The sequence below is a fragment of the Sminthopsis crassicaudata genome, chromosome 5 (genome assembly GCF_048593235.1).
Source record: "Sminthopsis crassicaudata isolate SCR6 chromosome 5, ASM4859323v1, whole genome shotgun sequence".
NCBI lineage: Eukaryota > Metazoa > Chordata > Mammalia > Dasyuromorphia > Dasyuridae > Sminthopsis > Sminthopsis crassicaudata.
Window position 1 is genome coordinate 239,489,741 of NC_133621.1, and position 20,686 is coordinate 239,510,426.

Sequence of the window (20,686 nt, forward strand, 5' to 3'; positions counted from 1 at the left end):
AATTAATATAGGCTGGTCACATAGCATAAGGTAAACAAGTGGACAGAGTGCACCATTGATATTCTTTCAATGTCAAAAGAAAATAAGGAAGTTCTCTACCATTTTGAAAATAGACCACGCATGTCAAACTTATGGGAGGACATGAACAAGATTAATCTGTATCAAATCAATGAGATCACAAATCCATTTTCATATTGAATTAGACTAAATAATCTCTAAGATCCTTTCAAAAAATTTGGTTCTTATTCATAATGTCTCTAGGATGGTACATGAGGACCTATAACTAGTGTTCATAAGCAAACAGATAGCTTAATTTCAAATTGAAGAATCATTCAGTTGAATTTGTTTCACTACTCCTGAAGCACATTGATGTTCTATGCATTGTATATTAGTATGGTTCAAATGAATATTCTACCCCATTAGAAGATAAATGATTCAAGAAAGAAAGTAAAATAATTTATATAGCTCTTTTAAAAGAACTGTTTGAAACAATGATCCAAGACAATTCCAAAAAACTTGTGAACGAAAATGCTGTCCACATCCAGAGAAAGAACTATGGAGCCTGAATGTAGATCAAAGCATACTATTTTCATTTTTTTTCTTCTTCATTCTTTTTCCCTTTTTTTGATTCTTCTTTTACAACATGACTAATATGGAATTGGGATTGGTTGAATCAGAAGAAAATTTTTAAAGTTGCCTTTTAATCTTTAATGAAAGACTTTAAACTTCACCTGCAAATTTTAAGTTATTGATCAGGAGAAGGAAATTGATAAGTGAACAGAGAGAATGGAAAATTTTTCCTTCTGATTTGGCAACATAAACTTAGTTTCAAACAAGCCAGCAGCAATAAGTTTCTCCCTTTTTCTCTTTAAATGGGGATAAATGCAAACTGCTTATTTTATAAAGTTGTTATATAAGAAAAATGATTAGTCCATCTTAAAGTGCTGCATGTGAATTACTGACTTGCAATCAATTTTTTTGGTAATATAAATGCTAAATTATAAGAGGTAGTTTTTTTTTAATTGCATTAGTTATATAAAAAAAAATAAAAGGTTCTTTCTCTTTAATGAAATTCTGATGTAGCACATTTCCTTTATAATTTCATAGTCTTCAAATATCAAAGGCAAAATTTAACTGAAAAAGTAAAACCAAAGTACAAAATTTAGTTTAGAATTCATGACTGAGTTGAACAGACTAATAATAAGTTAAAATATTGGAGCACCTGAAGAATCATTTTCTTAAAAGCATTCAATTTGGTCAAAAATGTCCAGGAATGCAAGTTTGATTCAACATTAAGAAAACAACAACTTTAATAAATGATATTAATGTCAAAAGCAATATAGTGCAATAAACCTTAGGACACCAACTACTGGACTAAGATATCTCTATGACTAAAACTAAAAAGATTTCTGGCTAAAATTAGATTTAAACTAGTATCCTAGTACATACCACAATAAAGATTCAGATATAAACAAGAACTAGAAATAAAAGGTCAGACCCATTAAAAAAAATTAGAGAATTAGAGAAAAAAATACTTTCCATAGCTATGGCTAGAGGACATAATTCTTAAGTAAGGCATGTGGCCTAGAGAAAATGAATCGTTTTTACATAAAATTTTAAAAGCATTTTCCTAAGAAAAATCAGTATGCTTAAAATTGCAAGAGAATCAGTTAACTATGAAAAACCTTTGCAGCAAAAAATCCCTGTTGTCTGATATCCAAGATAATGTAGGAAATCGATTCAATACATAAAAACCAAAGCTCAGAGAATATATTAATGAGTAGTATTAAAATAATGAAATACAGATTGTCAGCAACTGAATGAAAGAATGATCCAAACATTAAAAGGAGAAATGCAAATTAAGACCAATCTGGAGTTCTGTCTCATATCAAATTGGCAAAATGGCAATTATTGGAGGACAGACACTATTGAACTATTAGAAGGGCTATGACCCCAAAAGTATATACCCTTTAACTCATAAATACAATTAGTAATAATAATATACAGAATTTTAGACTTTGTAAAACAATTCACATTTCATCTCACTTGATCATCAGAGCAACCGTATCAATTTTGCAGATAAACTAAGGCTGAAAAAAATTAGCTAACTTACTGAAAGTTGCACATCTAGTCTTAAACTAAGGCAGGATTTGAATTCAGATTTTCCTGATTCCAAATTCAGCAAACTAATCAATATGCCACCTATGTATTTCATACTGCTTTACTGCTAGGTATATCAGAGAACTTAAAAGTTAGAAGAAAAAAACTATATGTCCAAAAAGGTTTACAGTCACTCTTTTTGTAGTAGCCAAAAACTGGAAACAAAGTGGGAGCTTAAATTGGGGAGTGGTTGATTGTGATATATGAAGAAAACAAGATGTTTTGACAACATAATATTAAATATGAAGGATTCAGAGAAACTTCGAAATTTTTTATGAGTTGATGCAGGGTGAAATGAACAATTTACACAATAAATACAATAATAAAAAAGAAAACAAATTTGAAAGACTTAAAACTCTGTTCAGCATAACAACTAATCATGTATCCAAAAAAGATGGTCAATGGATTGCTAAGTTTTGCTTGGTTATTCTTATTTGTTTAAGAAGGAAGGTCTTCTATTTTGGAGCAGGATCTAATAATAGACATATAAAAAAGATCAATAAAATATTTTCATAACACACAAAAGAAAACAAATTTAGGAGGGGACAACAAACAGGAAATTTTGTTAAATTTTCAAATTTAGTATCAACTTTTAAAAAAAAGTTTACAACTTTACTACTTCCTTTCTGTTCTCTGTTTTGTTTTGTTTTTTAATTTGTGTTTTAAGTTCATAATAAGAAAGAAAAATTAAGTTTAGTAGTTAAATCTCCAGAATTATGAGCTTTAGTAAGCCTGTCAAAGTAATTTTTTTTTCCCTGAAGCAATTGGGGTTAAATGACTTGCCCAGGGTCACACAGCTAGGAAGTATTAAGTGTCAGAGGCCAGATTTAAACTCAGGTCCTCCTGACTTCAGGTGTTCTATCCACTGCACCAACTAGCTGCCTCCTGTCAATGCATTTTGCATGTTCTTTTCTTGACCAAGGAATAATGCAATTTGTGATCATCCATTCTTCTTTTCTGGATGTTCATTAGGCATCACTTTAAGAATGTTCCAAAATTTTTCAAGGAATAGAATTCACTAGATTCTATATTTGGTAGAAACTAATTCTCTTCCCTTTTTTTTGAAACTTGGGACATTTGCCCTTCTCTAGCCCTACTGTATCTTTCCTTTACTTCTGCTGGCCATTTGACTGTTTAATTATTAAGTGATTTCAAACTTCAGTTTTGATTTTATGGATGGAGAAACTGAAACACAGAAAGTACAAATAATTTATTTGGAGCCACATAACAATTTATGTCAGAATTGGCATTTATAGTCGTTGAGATTCCAATGTGTAATGTTAGAGAAGGTTCTCTTTGTCTTATAAAAATATTAAGCAATTCATTCACTGTATAAGGTGATTTCAAAGTAGCAACCTACTTTGGGTTGTTTCTTTTCATCTGAAAAGTACTGTTTTTAAGTTGCCCATTTTGTATGCTATTAATGGTGTGCTTGCTGATGTTAATCAAATAATTTTAGAGTTTCAACAATTTGAATGGTTTTTTCCTATTTAAAAAAAATCTTAAAGTGTGGTGTGGTAGAATTACATAAGAATCGAAATTATGCCTATTTTCAGTGGTTTACTTGGTGTAAGATATACAGAACTTATGGCAACGTTTTACCTACTTTTTTTAAAGGTATTTTATTACTCATTTTTAGATTCTAGTTGTAGGCCCACAATAACCAGAATGGAAAATTCTAGCTAACAGTAATCAATAAAAATTTACTAAGGATATCTTATGGGCCAGGGACCATTAGATATTAGAGATACAAAAACAGAAATGGAACCGTTTCCTATCCTGAAGGAGGTTATATTTTATCAAGGGAGAAATTTTATCCCCTTGGATAAAGTAATCCCTTGGTCACTTTACCTCTCTGAGCTGCAGTTTCCTCATCTCTATCCCTGTCCAGCATTTAAATATATGACTTCTTCAATAACTACCTGAAGAAGTATTCTAAATCAACAATAATCAGAAAAATTAAGAAATATCGTTATTGAAGGAGCTAGTTGTAAAACAGACGTACTGATTTTTTGGAGGGGAGGTTATAAAACAATTTTGAGAAGCAGAATTTTTTTCACATTATCTCCGCCCCCACCCCCCCTCAGTCTACTTTCCACCCAAGCTGCACTACTAGCTCTTTCTTAGATTAAGCATGCTTTTCCTCTCTCCATGACTTCACAGAGGTCATCTCCCATGCCAACCATGCACCTTCCATATCTTTTCCTCTCAGAATATTTATTTAATTCAACACTAAACTCAAAGACCACTTTCTCCATGAAATCTTCCCTGAATTGCTAGTTGCCACTTCTTCATATTACCTGGTATTATCCATGTGTATATTATATTCCTAGTAGTATATAAACTCTTTGAATTCACAGACTATATTTTTGTTTTGTTGTCATGTTTGTTTTATTTTTGTTTTGTTTTATTATCCCCAGTGCCTAACACAATATAATGCATCATATTGATATTGAAAAGGTTTGTCAGTGGATTAAGGCAAACAGGTTACATAGTCACATAGTTAGTTAGTATCTGAGGTCTGACTTATACTCAGGTCTTTCTGAGTCCAGTCCAGCCTTTTTATCCACTATTTAATCTATCTTTTCTTCTTTTATTTTCCTTCTGCAAAAATAAGATCTCTGTTCAAAAAATCTTTAGTAACTCCAAATGACAGCTAAAGAAGAAAGCTCATGTTCCTCTGCTTTGCATTCAGGTGACACCAACCTAGTTTTCTTTAGTTAGCCCATATGACTTTTCCATATATCCTCCTCCTTTCTCCTGTACCCCAGACTACTAGTTTTTCCCAAAATTCAGCTTTTGCTTCTAATGCCTTTTTTCAAATTGTTCCTTGTTTTTGGAACATTTTTTTTTCTATCCTCTCTCTTTTGCCTGTTGTATAGAGTGAATATTACTGTCCTTTAGAGCCAACTCTAATACTATGGTATATAGATTAAAGTGGTCTCATGTCTTATCTAAGCTATGTTTTTTTAGAACTTAGAACATTAGTCAGCATATAGCAGATGCTTAACAATTATTTATGTTAATTTGAGTCTAATTTTTTTCTAAGTGATGATGTTTTTCTAAACAGTTTCCCTTGGACCAGAAAGAAGAAAGTCTGATTCAGGAGCCACTTTACCAACACTTAGAGTCTCTCTTATTCAAGACATGAGGTATTTAATTATTTTAACCTGTGACAATGACTTCATAATTTCATGGATTTCATATTTAAATTACTTAAATGACTGAAGGATATATGCATTTTCTATGCTGATGAAGAATGTTTTTATTCTTTTTTTCTTTTTACATTTTTATTATTATTTTATTTATAAAGCATATGCATGGGTAATTTTTCCAACAGTGATCCTTGCAAAACCTTTTGTCCCAAATTTTCCCCATCTTTCCTCCACCCCCTCCCTTAGCAGGCAGGTAGTGCAATACATGTTAAATATAAATACATGCTAAATCCAATATATGTATCTTGCTGAACAAAAAAAATATCAGATCAAGAAGGAAGGAAAAGAAAAACTGAGAAAGAAAACAAAATGCAAGCAAATAACAACAGAGAGAGTGAGAATGCTATATGTGGTCCACACTCAGTTCCCAGTCCTCTCTCTGGGTGTAGATGGCTCTCTTCATTACTGAACAAGTGGAACTGGCTTGAATCCTCTCATTATTGAAGAGAGCCATGTCCATCAGAATTGATCGTTGTATAATCTTCTTGTTGCCATGTATAACGATCTCCTGGTTCTGTTCATTTCACTCAGCATCAGTTCATGTAGGCCTCTCTAAAACTCTCTGAAATCATCTTGCTGGTCATTTCTTACAGAACAATAGTATTTCATAGCATTCATATACCATAATTTACCCAACCATTCTCCAACTGATGGGCATCCACTCATTTTCCAGTTTCTTGCCACTGCAAAAAGGGCTGCCACAAACATTTTTGCACATGTGGGTCTCTTTCCCTCCTTTAAGATCTCTTTGGGATATAATCCCAATAGTAACACTGCTGGATCAAAGGATATGCACAATTGGATAACTTTTTGAGCATAGTTCCAAACTGTTCTCTAGAATTATATCGGTGTCCCAGTTTTCCCATATCCCCTCCAACATTTGTCATTATCTTTTCCTGTCATTTTTAGCCAATCTGACAGGTATGTAATGGTATCTCAAGAGTTGTCTCAATTTGCATTTCTTTGATCAATAGTGATTTGGAGCACCTTTTCATGTGACTACAAATTGATTCAATTACTTCATCTGAAAATTGTCTATTCAAATCCTTTGACCATTTATCAGTTGGAGAATGGCTCGAACTACTATAAATTTGCATCAAGAATGTATTTATTCTTTAGTGAATAAACTTGTTGCACTTGTTTTTTTACTTAGCACAAAATCCAACCAAAAAAACTGTCACTATCCAGCCCATATTTAAATTTCATCTGTATATAAATTCATCTGGGTATAAATTTATTTTATTCTCAAGAATTTGGGGACCAAAGAGCTGCTAAGGGAAAAGGATGATATTCTTCAATTAATTATAGTTATTTGCAGTAAAAATTTTTATTAAAAAATGTTTAAAGATGAATTTACTTTGAATACAAGGCTTAGAATTGTTGCTATTAGAAATACATTTGACTCTATGAGGTGCACTGCATTTCCCCTCATTAGAGGTCTTCATGTAGAGGCTAGATCATTATGTGCTATGTTTTGGTGAGAATGCCTTTTAGACTAGTTAGACTAGTGAAAAGACACTAGTGTCTTTTCTGTCAAATTCTATAATTCTGTGATCTTATTTTAAATAGATTTACAGAATATGAGTTTTTCTCCAGATATTAGTATTATATACATCTCGCTGAACTCTTAAAAAGTGAAAATCTTAAAGTTTAAGATATGTAGCCACTGTATTCTCATGTTGTACTTTATTAATATTAGTTATACATATTTAACATGGCTTGTCAAGTATCTGAAACTATTTGTGATAGTATGTCTTATTAAAGGCTTTGTTATTTCATATTTTATTTTGACCATCAATTCAGATTTTAACCATTCTCAATGTTAGTATGTGATTTCATTAGTTGCTCTTAGTTAAAATAAATTAATATCTTATAGCTATCATTCTGGCAATGGGGTTCTTCAAACTTAAACAGTCTTTGGAGAACCTGTTGAGTATAACAGGCCTATATTTGAAATCTGTCCTGCTTGGTAGGACCTGCCATTACTTTCATTCTGCCTTTAACAAAAATTTGATTGGCCTATGGTGCATGCAGTGTGAGAAATTGAAAAGACTTAAATGAAAGTTCCATTTGTATCCTTTAGTTTTTCCCTGATTTTAAGTTTATCATTTCATGATGGATGCAATATAAATCATAATATGATATATTAATAGTAATATAATGATAGCAGTAATCTAATACATTATTTATGCTATTCATTATATCTTGTCAAATGGAGGGAGAAATACACAGTTAATGGTCATAATTGTGAACATGAATAGGATGAAGTTTGTCTTTAAATTTAAGAAGATGCTGGATGGATTAGGAAATTGAATTTAACAAAAAACAAATTTTAAGAAACATGCTTGAAAAACAAAATTCACATAGAATTAAAAAAGGACTGGGGTGAAATCCATTATGCTTCAGCTGAATTGGAAAAAGAGGTAATAATTATGATTTCAGTGAACCCTATAATGCAGACAAAATAAAAAAAAACAAGAATTATATTATGTCACATAGAACCATAGATATCAATATAAATAATTGCACCTAATTATAATTAAAGTTATTTTAATTAGGAGAAAAATATAGTAAAGTTATAAAAGTGGGGGCTCTTAATATATCATTTTAAAACCAAGAGAAATCTAAGCAAAAAGTAACAGTAAAGAAATTAAGAACCTGAAGAGAGCTTTAAAAAAATTTAAATAATAGATCTCTTGGAATTATTGAATATTAGAAAGGAATTCTTGGATAGGCTAAGCCAAATGACAATTCTTCCTAAAGTTAATGTACTTATTCAGTGCCATATTCATCGAACTATCAAAGAATTATTTTATAGAATTATAAAAACTAACAAAATTCATCTGAAAGAACAACAAAAAATAGGGAATAGATGAAAAAAATGAAGGAAAGCACCCCAGGAGTATCAGATTTTAAATTATATTACAAATGTTAATCATCAAAAACAATCTTGCATTTGCTAAGAAACAGAGTGGTGATTTAGTGGAATAGATTATGTACATAATATAGTAGCAAATGCCCATAGAAATCTAATGTTTTACAAACCTAAAAATGCAAGCTTTGGGGGTAAGAATTCATCATTTGGCAAAAATTTCTGGGAAAATCAGAAAGCAGTTTGGAAGAACCTAGGCATAGATTAACACCTCATACCACATACCAAGATTAGGTCTAAGTGGCTAAATGATTTAGTCATAAAGAGTGATATCCTATGTAAGTTAAGAGAGCATGGAAAAATGTACCTGCTCAGAGATACAGAAAAGAAAAGTATGATCAAATATGAGATAAAGGAGATCACAGAATATAAAATAAATAATTTTGATTATATGAAATTAAGAAGTTTTTCCCCTTTTGATCTGATTTTCTTGCACAGCATACCAATATGGAAATATGTTTAGAAAATTGTATGTTTAACTTATATTGAATTGCAGCAGAAAGGTGGGGGGAGAAAAGGTGAAAATTTTAAAGAGCACAGTTTTGCAAAAGTGAATGTATCTTTGCCTATATTTGGATAAATAAAATACTATTGATGAAAAAAAAGCTATAAGCACAAGGCAAGAAAACAACATTATATATAATTGGTATAAAAAAATCTCTATGTCAGTATTAGAATTTAGAGTAAAAATATTGTACTTGTATAGTAAAAATCTTACTATGTTGCAAGGCTATTTTCAGTGCATATTTTTTCCTCATATTATATAAACAGAGCCTAATTTCTTAATACTCAAGTAATTGCTGTTCAGTTGTTTCAGTCATATCTGACTCTTTGAAATCCCATTTAGGCTTTTTATGGCAAAAATACTGGAGTGATTTGCCATTTTCTTCTCTGGCTCATTTCACAGATTAGGAACAGGGTTAAGTGGCTTGCCTAGAGTCAAACAACTAATAAATGTTTGAGGCTAGATTTGAACTCTGGAAGATGTCTTCCTGACTTCAGACCCAACAGTCTATCCATTGCATTATCTAGCAGTCTTAGTACGCATATAATATGTGACTTCAGTTCTTAAGAAAATATTCCACAATCATGTATCAAACTTTTAACGAATTGTTTTAATCATTTAGCCTGAGTTTTCCTTCATTTATCCTTTTTCCACTATGCAATATATAAATAGCTCCTTCTTTTTCCAGAGTATTTAGTTCAATACTTTCAAATATTTGTGGACTATTATTCTTTCTTAAATTTTTAATTTAGTAATCTTTATACTTATTTATTAATCTGTCATAAATCACTAATTCCCTTCTCCTTATTATTTTGTTAATGTTTTCTCTATTTGTTTCTATTTTTTCTCCATTGAATTTTCCATGATAAAGGTACTCAGAACTAAATGTAGTGTATCTTGGTTCTTTTTTACTAGAGGAAGATAGGGATTTTTGAAGAGTTAGATCATTTGATCTTGTTGTTGTTGGCTTTCTAGTCTTAGGTCTTCTCTCATTGTCCTCCTTTCTAGATGGCAATCCCAGTTTTTCCCTTGTCTGAAACAAAATGCTGTTAATTTCTTACCTGCTTTTAGGTAAAAATATCCTTTTAAAAAAGGCAGAATCAAGATGACAGAGTAAAGGTAGGGTTTTGCCCAAATTTCTTTAAATATTGACTCTAAACAGATTCTAGAATAGCAAAATCCACTAAAAGATATAGTGAAACAATTTTTCAGACCAGGAAAACTTGGAAGGTTAGCAGGAAAAATTTGTTGCACCAGGGTGAAAGTAGAGCACAGGGGGATTAGAAGGGAAGGCAAATTGGAGGAGAGTGAGGTCAGAATCAGAAGTCTTTTGGAGAAGGACAGAGTGAAAGGAGAGAGAGAATTGAATAAATGAGGAGGGGAGAAATAAGATGGAGAGAAAAACAGCAAAAGTATCTATGAAAAAAATTCTGAAACAAATATCTCTGATAAAGGCCTCATTTCTTAAACATGTAGAGAACTGAATCAAATCTATAAAAAATAGCAGCCATTCCCCAATTGGTAAATGATCAAAAGATATGAATAGTTTTCAGATAAAGTAATCAAAACTATCTGTAGCTTTATTTTAAAATTCTCTAACTTATTGCTTGGAGAAATGCAAATTAAAACAATTCTGAGGTACTACTTCATACCTATTAAATTGATTAATAGAGCCGAAAAGAAAAATGACAAATGGTGGAGGGGATGCGAAAAAATGAGTCATTAATGCACCATTGGTGAAGTTGTGAACAGATTCAACAATTCTGTAGAGCAATTTGGAACTATGGGCAAGAGTTATAAAACCATGCATAAAGAATGTTTGTGGCAGCCCTCTTTGTGGTGGCCAGAAGCTGGAAACTACCTGGATGCCCGTCAATTGGAGATTGGCTGAATACATTGTGGTATATGAATATTATGGAATATTATTGTTCTGTAAGAAATGACCAACCAGGATGATTTCAGAAAGGCCTTGAGAGACTTACATGAACTGATGCTGAGTGAAATGAGCAGGACCAAGAAATCTTTGTATATTTCAACAACAATACTATATGATGATCAATTCTGATGGACTTGGCCCTCTTCCACAGTGAAATGAACGAAATCAGTTCCAATAGAGCAGTAATGAACTGAACCAGTTACACCCAGCAGAAGAACTCTAGGAGATGATTATGAACCACTACATAGAATTCCCAATCCCTCTAATTTTATCTACCTGCATTTTGGATTTCCTTCACAGGCTAATTGTACACAATTTCAAAGTCTGATTCTTTTTGTACAGCAAAACAACTATTTGGACATGTATACGTATATTGTATTTAATTTATACTCTAACATATTTAACATGTATTGGTCAAACTGCTATCTGTGGGGGGGGAAGGAAAGGAGAGAAAAATTAGAACAAAAGATTTGGCAGTTGTCAATGTTGTAAAATTACCCATGCATATATCTGGTAAATAAAAACTATTATAAAAAAAATTAAAAAATAAAACTATGCATACCCTTTGACCTAGCAATATGCACTATAAGTCTCTGTCCCAAAAGAGATTTTTTAAAAAAGGAAAAGGATCTATATGTATAAAAATATTTGTAGCAGCTCTTTTCTAGGGGCCAATAACTAAAAATTAGAGTAATGTCCATCAGTTGGGGAATAGCTAACTAAATTGTGGTATGTAATTATGATGAAATATTATTGTGTTGTACGAAATCATGAGCAGGATGCTTTCAGAGAAACCTGAGATTTCCATGAGCTGCTGCAAAGTAAAATGTATTGTGTACAAAGTAAAACAGCAGTATTATAAAATATTCAGCTGTGAGTGACATAACTATTCTCAGGAATACAATGATCCAAGACATCACTGAAGGACTTATGATAAAAAATGCTATCCATATCCAGAGAATGTCTGAATGCAGATTGAAGAATACTTTTTTTGATTGTCTTATTTTTCCTTGAGGTTTTTTTTGGTGAATATTTTCTTTCACAACATGAATATTATGGGGATGTTTTACATGACTGCACATGTATAACCTATATTAAATTGTGATGTTATTGAGGGTGTGTTGGGGAGGAAGAGAGAGAATCTAGAACTCGGTGTAAAAATAAATCTTAAAAATTATTTGTATATGTAACTGTAGGAAAATAAAATAAGAAGTAAAAAATGACCTTTTCCATCTTGATTGATTCTCTACTTGGGTTTCATTGGATCCAAGTCAGTTCTTTAAAAGATTAAAACTTGGGGAAAAATTAGGTAGCCAATAGTACTTTGTTCTAACATTGATGCTTCTCTAAATCAGTCCTCAGTCCTCTAAATCAGCTCCCAGTTATCCCATCTTTGTGGTTTTGCAGTGATGATACACACTGAACTCTTCTGTTACTAATAATAGTACAAGTTAAGACCTCAAATATCTGTATACTGGATAGGTTTAGCACTAAATAATTGAGATCTTCACATTTTCTTTAAATATAGAATGTAGGAAATTTATTTTATTAAATGTACAAATTAAGTTCTTATATAGACTTTTCCACACTTCCCTCCAGCATCCATTATATATATGTACTTAAGTAACCAAAATCTAGACCAAGATAAAATTTGGTAGGTCCATGAGTATTTTTTTAATTTCAGGAAAAGGTCACATACAGAGTTTCATAAACCTCATATTAAAGGATAGATAGTGATTTTGTCAAGAAGCTCCAAGAACTCCCTCATTATTCTAAGATAAAATACAGATTTCTCGAGAAACCCAAAATTAAAGAGGTAAGAGGTGAGGAATTGGCATTTCCTAGTCAGATACTATGATTCAAGGGTCAGAAGAGTCCAAAGGAAATAGTAAAGGGTAGTTTTGGTATTATAGGTGAATGTTATCTTAGTGATAACTCATTGTATCTCAGGGTAAAGAAAATAGCCAATCCTGGAGAAGACAATAGAAGTTCCAATAGAAAAGAGTAACCTCTCAAGGCCATGATCAGAGAATCCAAAATATATTGCCAAAATTGACATTTCTGGGGAAGTGGTTTCTTTTTTAGCTTCAGCATATTTTTTAATACCTTCAACCCAAATTTGGAATTTCATAGTTCTGAAGAACTGTGATGTTTCAAAAACCTTTCATATTCTAGTTCTGTTTATTTTTCAGGTTTATTGCATATTACTATTATCTCTGTTTTAAATTAGTTTTCTTGCTGTTCCCCATATGTGAAATCTCATGTCCTGTTTCTGTGTTTTGAGTCAGATTTGGAATGTACTCCCGTTTCATCTCAACTGAATTGCCACTTCTGACCTCATTAGGTTAGATGATGTCCTCCTTTTCCCGTTCCTCAATAAATTTATCTTTTTAATATTTATTTTTCACTGTACATATTGATTCCTCTTAATAGAATATAAAAACTATGTAAAGGCAGGTTATTAGACTTTTTAGTGTTTATTTTTATCTTCCCCTTCACTCAGCAGCATGCTTGGCACATTGTAAGTGCTTAATGTAAATTTTGAGATACAGCAAACAATAACTCAGAATCACATGTACTTTTTCCGGCAATATTCTATAGATCAGTAGTGGTTTAAAGAGGAGATAAATGAATAGATTTATAGTAAATTTCATAATCATCATCATAACTATCAAAAGTTCAACATAGTTCTTCATTCCTGCACTTCTTTTTTATACTAGGCATGATTAACCTTTTTTTTTTTTTTTTTTTTTTTTTTTTTTTTTTGCTTTATGGATTCCTTTGGAAGTGTAGTAAAGCCTATGAATCCCTTCTCAGAGAAAATATTTTTTAACTTATTTTTAAAAACTTTCCAAATTCTATCCCACCCTTCCCTCATCACTGAGAAGACAACCAATATGATACTCATTATTATACATGTGAAAGCTTACAAAACATATTTCTATATTAGCCATATTATAAAAAAGAAATTATGAAAAGTAAAGTGTGAGAAAATTATATTTTGATTTGCACTCAGAGTTTATCAGTTCTCTCTGTAGAATGGATAGTAATTTGCATCATGAGTCCTTCCAGATTGTCCTAAGCAACTCTGTTGATCAGAGTGGCTAAATCTTTCAACAGTTGATCATCAGTACAATATTGTTATTACTTTGTAAAATGATCTCCTGATTCTGCATGTATTTCTGAAACCATCCTTTTGTCATTTTTTATATTACAATAGTATTCCATCATAATCATATATACCACAACTTATTCAGCCATTCCCTAACTGATGGGTATAACCTTAATTTCCAGTTAAAAGAACTGCTATAAACATTTTTGTACATGCATATTCTTTTCCTTTTTCTTTGATCTCCTTTGGAAACAGACTTAGTAGTGATATTGCTTATCAAGGGATATATATTCATAATTTTATAGCCCCCTTGGCCATAATTCCAAATTATTCTCTAGAAAGGTTGAACTAGTAACAGTTCATTAGTGTATCTATTTTCCTACATTTGTCATTTCCAGCATTTGTCATTTCTGATAGGTGTGATAAAGTATCACTATCAATAATGATTTAGAACTTTTTCATATAATTATAAATAACTTTGGTTTCTTCTTCTGAAAAGTATCCAAATTATTTGACCATTTATCAATTTTACAAAATTGACTTAGCTCCCTGTGTAGTTGAGAAATGAGACTTTTATCAGAAAATCTTGCTGTAAATTTTTGATAATTATTTCATTGTCTATGGTATCTTTTATCAGAATGTAGTTTCTCTAATTATCTCTTTTAAATAGGACTGTTTTTGCTTTTTCTTTGTCTGAGACCATTAGTACTACTCCTTGCCTTTAAAAAAAAAAAAAAATCAGTAGAATAGTTTCTACTTCAGCCCCTGTGTGTTTGTGTCTTTATATTTGAAGTGTTTCTCTTGTAAACAATATATTCTTGATTCTGATTTCTAATATATTATGCTATCATCTTCATTTTATGGATGAATTCATCCTATTTATATTTAGAATCATGATTTCTACTATGTATATCCTTTTCTCCATTCTGTTTATTATTCTCTCTTTCTTTTAACCCTCTTCCTCCTTAAAAGTCTGTTTTGCTTGTGGCCATTACCTCCCCATCATCCATCCTCCCTTTTATCCCACACCCTCTTATCTTAATTCCTCTTCCCCTCCTACTTCCCATTTAGTAAAATACATTTCTCTACCTCCTTGAATATGTGTATGATGTTCTTCCCTCTTTGAACCAATTCTAGTGAGAGTAAGGTTCAAGTGTTACCCATTATCCTCTCCCATTTTCCCCTCAATTATAAAAGCTCTTCTTTTTATGACTCTTTTTGTGAGATAATTTTTCCCATTTTTCCCTTCTCTTCCTCCTCCCAATGCATCCCTCTTTCTTACCCCTTCATTTTTTAAAAAAATCATCCCAACATGATCAACTTACATTCATGGCCTCTGATTATGTAGACTCCTTCTAACTGCCCTAGTTATGAAAAAGTTCTTAGGAATTATATTTGTCATCTTTCTACATAGAAATGTAAACAATTTAATCTTATTGAATTCCTTATGATGATTTCTCCTTCATGTTTAGTTTATTATACTTCTATAGAGTTTTGTGTTTGAATGTCACATTTTCTATTTAGGCCTAGTCTTTTCATCATGATTGCTTGAAAGTCTTCTGTTTCATTAAATATCAATTTTTCCTCCTGATTATACTGTTTTGCTGGGTAGATTATTCTTGGTTATAATACTAGCTCCTTTGCTTTCTTAAATCTCATATTGCAAATTCACTTCTCTTTTAATGTGGAAGCTGCTAAATCTTTCCTGTTCAAAATTCAAAACTATATTTGAATTGTTTCTTTCTGTCTGATTGCAATGCTTTTTCTTTGACCTGGCTCTGGAATTTATCTACAATATTCCTGGGCACATTTTCATTTTTAAATCTCTTTTAAGAGGTGATTGGTGAATTTTAAAATTTTCTATTTTTCCCATCTGAACCTAGATAACAGTTTTCCTTTATAATTTCTTGAAATTCTAAGCCTTTTTTTTCTTCTTTCATAGTTTTCATAGTTTTTTTTTTTTCCATAGTTTTCAGGTTATCTAGCAATCATTTTTTTCTTTTTTTTAATTAATCTTTTTTTTGGGGGGGTTACATCTTAAGTTTCTAATTGTGTCCTTTCCACCCTATAGTAAAGAAGGCTATAATTTGACACAGACTTATAAATATATGTGAAAATTATACTATGGATGCTTCTGTTTATCAGTTCTTTCTCTGGTAGTGGATAGTATTTTCTTTCATAGATCCTCTATAACTAATTTGAGTATTTACAGTAATGAGAATACTGTTGAGGTTGTTCACAATTTTTCTTTTAAACTGTTGAGGTTGTTCACAATTACTCTTTTAAAATATTGCTGTTACTGTCTACAATATCCTCTTTACTTTTCATTATTTTATACAAATCTTTTTGTGTTTCTCTAAAATCAACCAGCTCATCATTTCTTATAGCACAGTAGTAGTATTTCATTACAATCATATATACTGCAACTTGTTTAACCATTTCCCAATTGATGGGTATCCCTTCACTTTCCAGTTCTGTACTACCACAAAGACAGCTACTATAAATATTTTAGAACTTTTAGGTTCCTTTTTCTTTTTCCATGATCATCTTGGGAAAGAGACCTGTATTGCTGGGTCAGAAAGTATACAAAGTTTTATAAATCTTTGGGAATAATTTCAGATTCTTCTTCAAAATAGATGGATCAGTTCAATTTTCTACTTATTCTTTTTACTGGGTAATTTGTTTTTCTGATGAAATATTTCACATTTTCTTCTATTTTTTTTTCATTCTTTTGACTTTGTTGTTCTTCATGAGTCATGGAGTCCTTAACTTTTCATTATATTAATGTTCTAATTTTTCCACAGCCACTACAACATTTATTTTCCCCTTTGATCATTTTAAGCTAATCTGATAGGTTTAAGATGATATCTTAAAGTTATTTTAATTTGCATTTATCTAGTCAATAGTTATTTAGAGCATATTTTTGTATGACTATAAATAGTTTTGATTTCTTCATTAAAAAACTGCCTTCTCATATCCTTTGACCACTTATCAATTGAGAAATGACTCATTCTTATAAATTTGGCAAAGTTTTATATATATATATATATATATATATATATATATATATATATATATATATATATATATATATATATATATATATATATATATATATGCTTATATTTATATTTGAGATATCAGACAAGAATTGTCTATAAACATTTTTCCCATTTTTTGCTTTCTTTCTAATCTTAGCTACCTTGTTTTTATGTGTACAAACCCTTTTTAATGAAATAAATAAAAAATTATCTATTTTACATTGCACGGTGTTCTTTATCTCTTATTTATTTATAATCTTCTCTAACTACAAGTCCAATAATGTGTTTCATGTTCTTTCAGTTTTCCTATAATATCTCCTTTTATTTCTAGGCCTTGTGTCCACCCTGACCCCATCTTGGTAAATGTTGTAAGATATTGATCCATATCAGCTCTCTTCCACATTGTCCTTGAGCTCTCTCAAGAATCTCCATCAGGGGGCAGCTAGGTGGTGTAGTGGATAGAGCACCAGCCCTGAATTCAGGAGGACCCAAGTTCAAATGTGGTCTCAGACATTTAACACTTCCTAACTGTGTGACCCTGGGCAAGTCACTTAACCCCAGCCTCAGGAAAAAAAAAAAGAAAGAAAGAAAAAAAAGGAATCTCCATCAAACAATGCATTATTCCCATCCCCAAAACCTAAATCCCTATACTTATTTATTGTATGTCCACTGTGCTCCATCACTCCATTCCTCCATCTTCTACCTAGTACCAGGTAGTGTCAACAATCACTATCTTCCAATACAGTGCAAGCTCTGCCTCAGCAAAGCCTTTCTCTTTCCAGTCTTTTTTTACCATGCCCCTTGATATTCCCAACCCTTCATTTTTTCAAATGAACTCCATTATTATTCTCTTTAGCTCAATAAAATAATCTCTTAGTAGTTTAATAGCATTGAATTAAGTAGATTAGTTTAAGTAAAATTATCCTTTTTATAATACTGTATCTGTCTGCCCATGAGCAATTAATATTTTTCCAATGATTTAAATCTGACTTTATTTGCATAAAAAGTGTTTTATAATTAAATTCATATAGTTCCTGAATTTGTTTTGGCAAGTATTTTAAGCTGTCTATGATTTATTTTTAAATGGATGTTATTGGAGGATTTTGTTGGTAGTATAGAAATGCTGATGACTTGTGTAGGTTTATTTTTATATTCTGCTATTTTGCTAAAATTATTGTTTCAATTAAATTTTAGTCTTTAAGATTTTCCAAATGTATCATTATATAATGTCTCATTGCCTATTCTAATTCCTTAAACTTCTCATTCTTCTCTTGTTGCTACTGCTAGCATTTTTAATACAGTATTAAATAATATTGACAATTTTGTTTCACTCCTAATCTTATTGAGAAAGCTTTTAGCTTATCCCTATTATAAGTAATCCTTACTAATAGTTTTAGATAGACACTTCTTAACTGTTTTAGGGGAAAATCTATTCATACCTATGATTTCAAATGTTTTAATAGGAATGAGTTGTATTTTGTCAAAACAACCTGTTAAAAGGTTGTTCTGCATCTATTAATGTAATCATATGACTTACCATTTTTGATAATCAATTATGTTAATAGTTTTCCCACATTTTTGGTATAAAGCCCACATTGTCACCATGTATAATCTTTGTGATGTATTGTCATAGTCTCCTGGCTATTATTTTATTTAGAGGTCCAACTTAAATTATCTCTCCTTTCTCTTTTTATTCTAGATCACTTGTTTTGTTTATGTTTTTTATGAGATATTTACATTTTCCTCTATTTTTTTTTTCATTCTTTTGATTTTTATTGTTTTTTTATGTTTGAGGACTATGGAGTCCTTGGTTTACACTGCCTCATTCTAATTTTTAAGGAGTTTTTTCTTCATTGAACTTTTCTATCTTCTCATTGACCTGTTTTGGGGTTTTAAGTAGTTATTCAGTGAATTTTTGAGCCTCTCTTATAATTTTGCCAAATCCATTTTTTTGGTTTTTTTTGTTTTTGTTTTGTTTTGGTTTTTTTGTTGAGGCAATTGGGGTTAAGTGACTTACCCAGGGTCACACAGCTAGGAAGTGTCAAATGGCTGAGATCAGATTTGAATTCAGGTCCTCCTGACTGCAGGGCTGGTACTCTATCCACTGCACCACCTAGCTCCCTCCCAAATATGTTTTTTAACTTGTTCAGTATTTTTTATATAGGTGTTAATTCTCCCTTTTTATTTTTTTCTTTTATTACCCTCTTTTCCAATTTTTTTTCCTACTACTCTTATCTTAGAAGAGTGAAAGACTCTTCTAAGAATTCTTGTCTAATTGTTATTTTTCTCTGAGCCTTTGTTTGTAGTTCTTTTGTTCTTGTTGTCTTCTGAGTTTATTTATTGGTCTTTCTTGCCACTATAATAGCTCTTTATGGTCAAAGTTCTTTTTTGTTGTTGTTTGTTTATTTTCCCAGCCTATTTGGTACTTTATATTAAAGTTGGGCTTTGCTTGCCTGGCATTGGGAAGACATTGTCCCAAACTTCAGGCTTTTTCATGTTGCTGTTTTCAGAACTAGTACCGGGGGTTTACAAGTTTTCAGTGCTTCATAGGTGGTGTCATTCAGGGAAAGATGTCATCACTATTTTCCTAGTCTATGCTCGTCTCACAATAAGAACCATCTCTGTTACCCTGCAATCACAAGAGGTAATACTCCTCTTGATCCTGAAACCATAGCCACATTCTCTACTCCCTTACAGTCATGAGCACTGACCTCAAAGGAATCCCTTGTTATTCATTCTCCTCTCCACTCAGGAACTACAACCCAGAATTGAGTATGGACAATAGAGTTGCCAGATATATCAAACCCTGCACCCAGTGTCAGAAAATGTTCCCTATACTTCTTTCTAACCAGTTAATTGTGTGACACTTTTATTATATCTGGGCTAGGGGGTTCCAAAACTGTGGAATAATATTTTAAAATGTATAAAATATGTGTAAGATTATGAAGGAAACCAATTATATTAAAATGCATTTACAAAAAAATATATTTTTAATGTTCATTAACCCTCCCCCAGTTAAGAACGTATTCTATAAAGTAATTAGGTAGGTTGAGTACATTTGGATATGGATTAAATACTTTGATGTTACATGATGAATATCTGTGCCTTTTGCCCTGATTGGTTACAGTCAACATCATTAATATTTCTATATGGAGCTAGAAAAATGCCTCTGCTATTTCAAAGGTTTACTAGAGCTTTGACTGCTTGAGTTTTCCACTGTCCTTCATGAGGATGTATGTCTTGATACCATTTTATTTTGTTTCATATGTAGTTATCTGTAATGGTTTTTAGCTCAAAAAGGATATAGCCCCACAAAAATGATAATGGACTTTGTATACTTTTCCCAGGAGTTTGTAGTAGAGATTGAGATAATAATGCTTAATTCTCATTTCTTCAGATTATTTGATTATGCAAGCTTTGGAGGTTAACAGTCTTGCACAACCTCTATAAAAGCCTCAAGACTATAAATTAGGGAATACTATATAGGAAGATCTAGGATGTATAGGGTTATGAGTATTGGGAGTATAGATCTAAAGATTGCATACTCTATATTCTTGCCAATTTCACAGCTACCAGGAGTCATTCTGAAATGAAAAGAAAAGTAAAGAGATAGGTAGGTAAAGAAAAACCAAGTTAGCAAGGTAATTCCCCCTTTATTAGGATTACAGTTTGCTCAATATCCCTCCAGGCTCTAATTTTTTTTATTGTAGGGGAAAATATTATCTGGAAAGTCATTTCAAGCTTAGTGGACACAGCAGTAGACTCATGTTTAACATTCAAGTTGG

General features: G+C 31.4%; 1 protein-coding gene across 1 annotated transcript in view; it reads left to right on the forward strand.

Annotated features, from left to right (window-relative positions):
• Positions 1 to 20,686, forward strand: part of DENND5B (DENN domain containing 5B) — a 242,205-nt gene that overhangs the window by 189,094 nt on the left and 32,425 nt on the right. Inside the window, 1 exon segment of the mRNA XM_074270625.1 lies at positions 5,231 to 5,312. Coding sequence (XP_074126726.1) covers positions 5,231 to 5,312 — 82 coding nt within the window.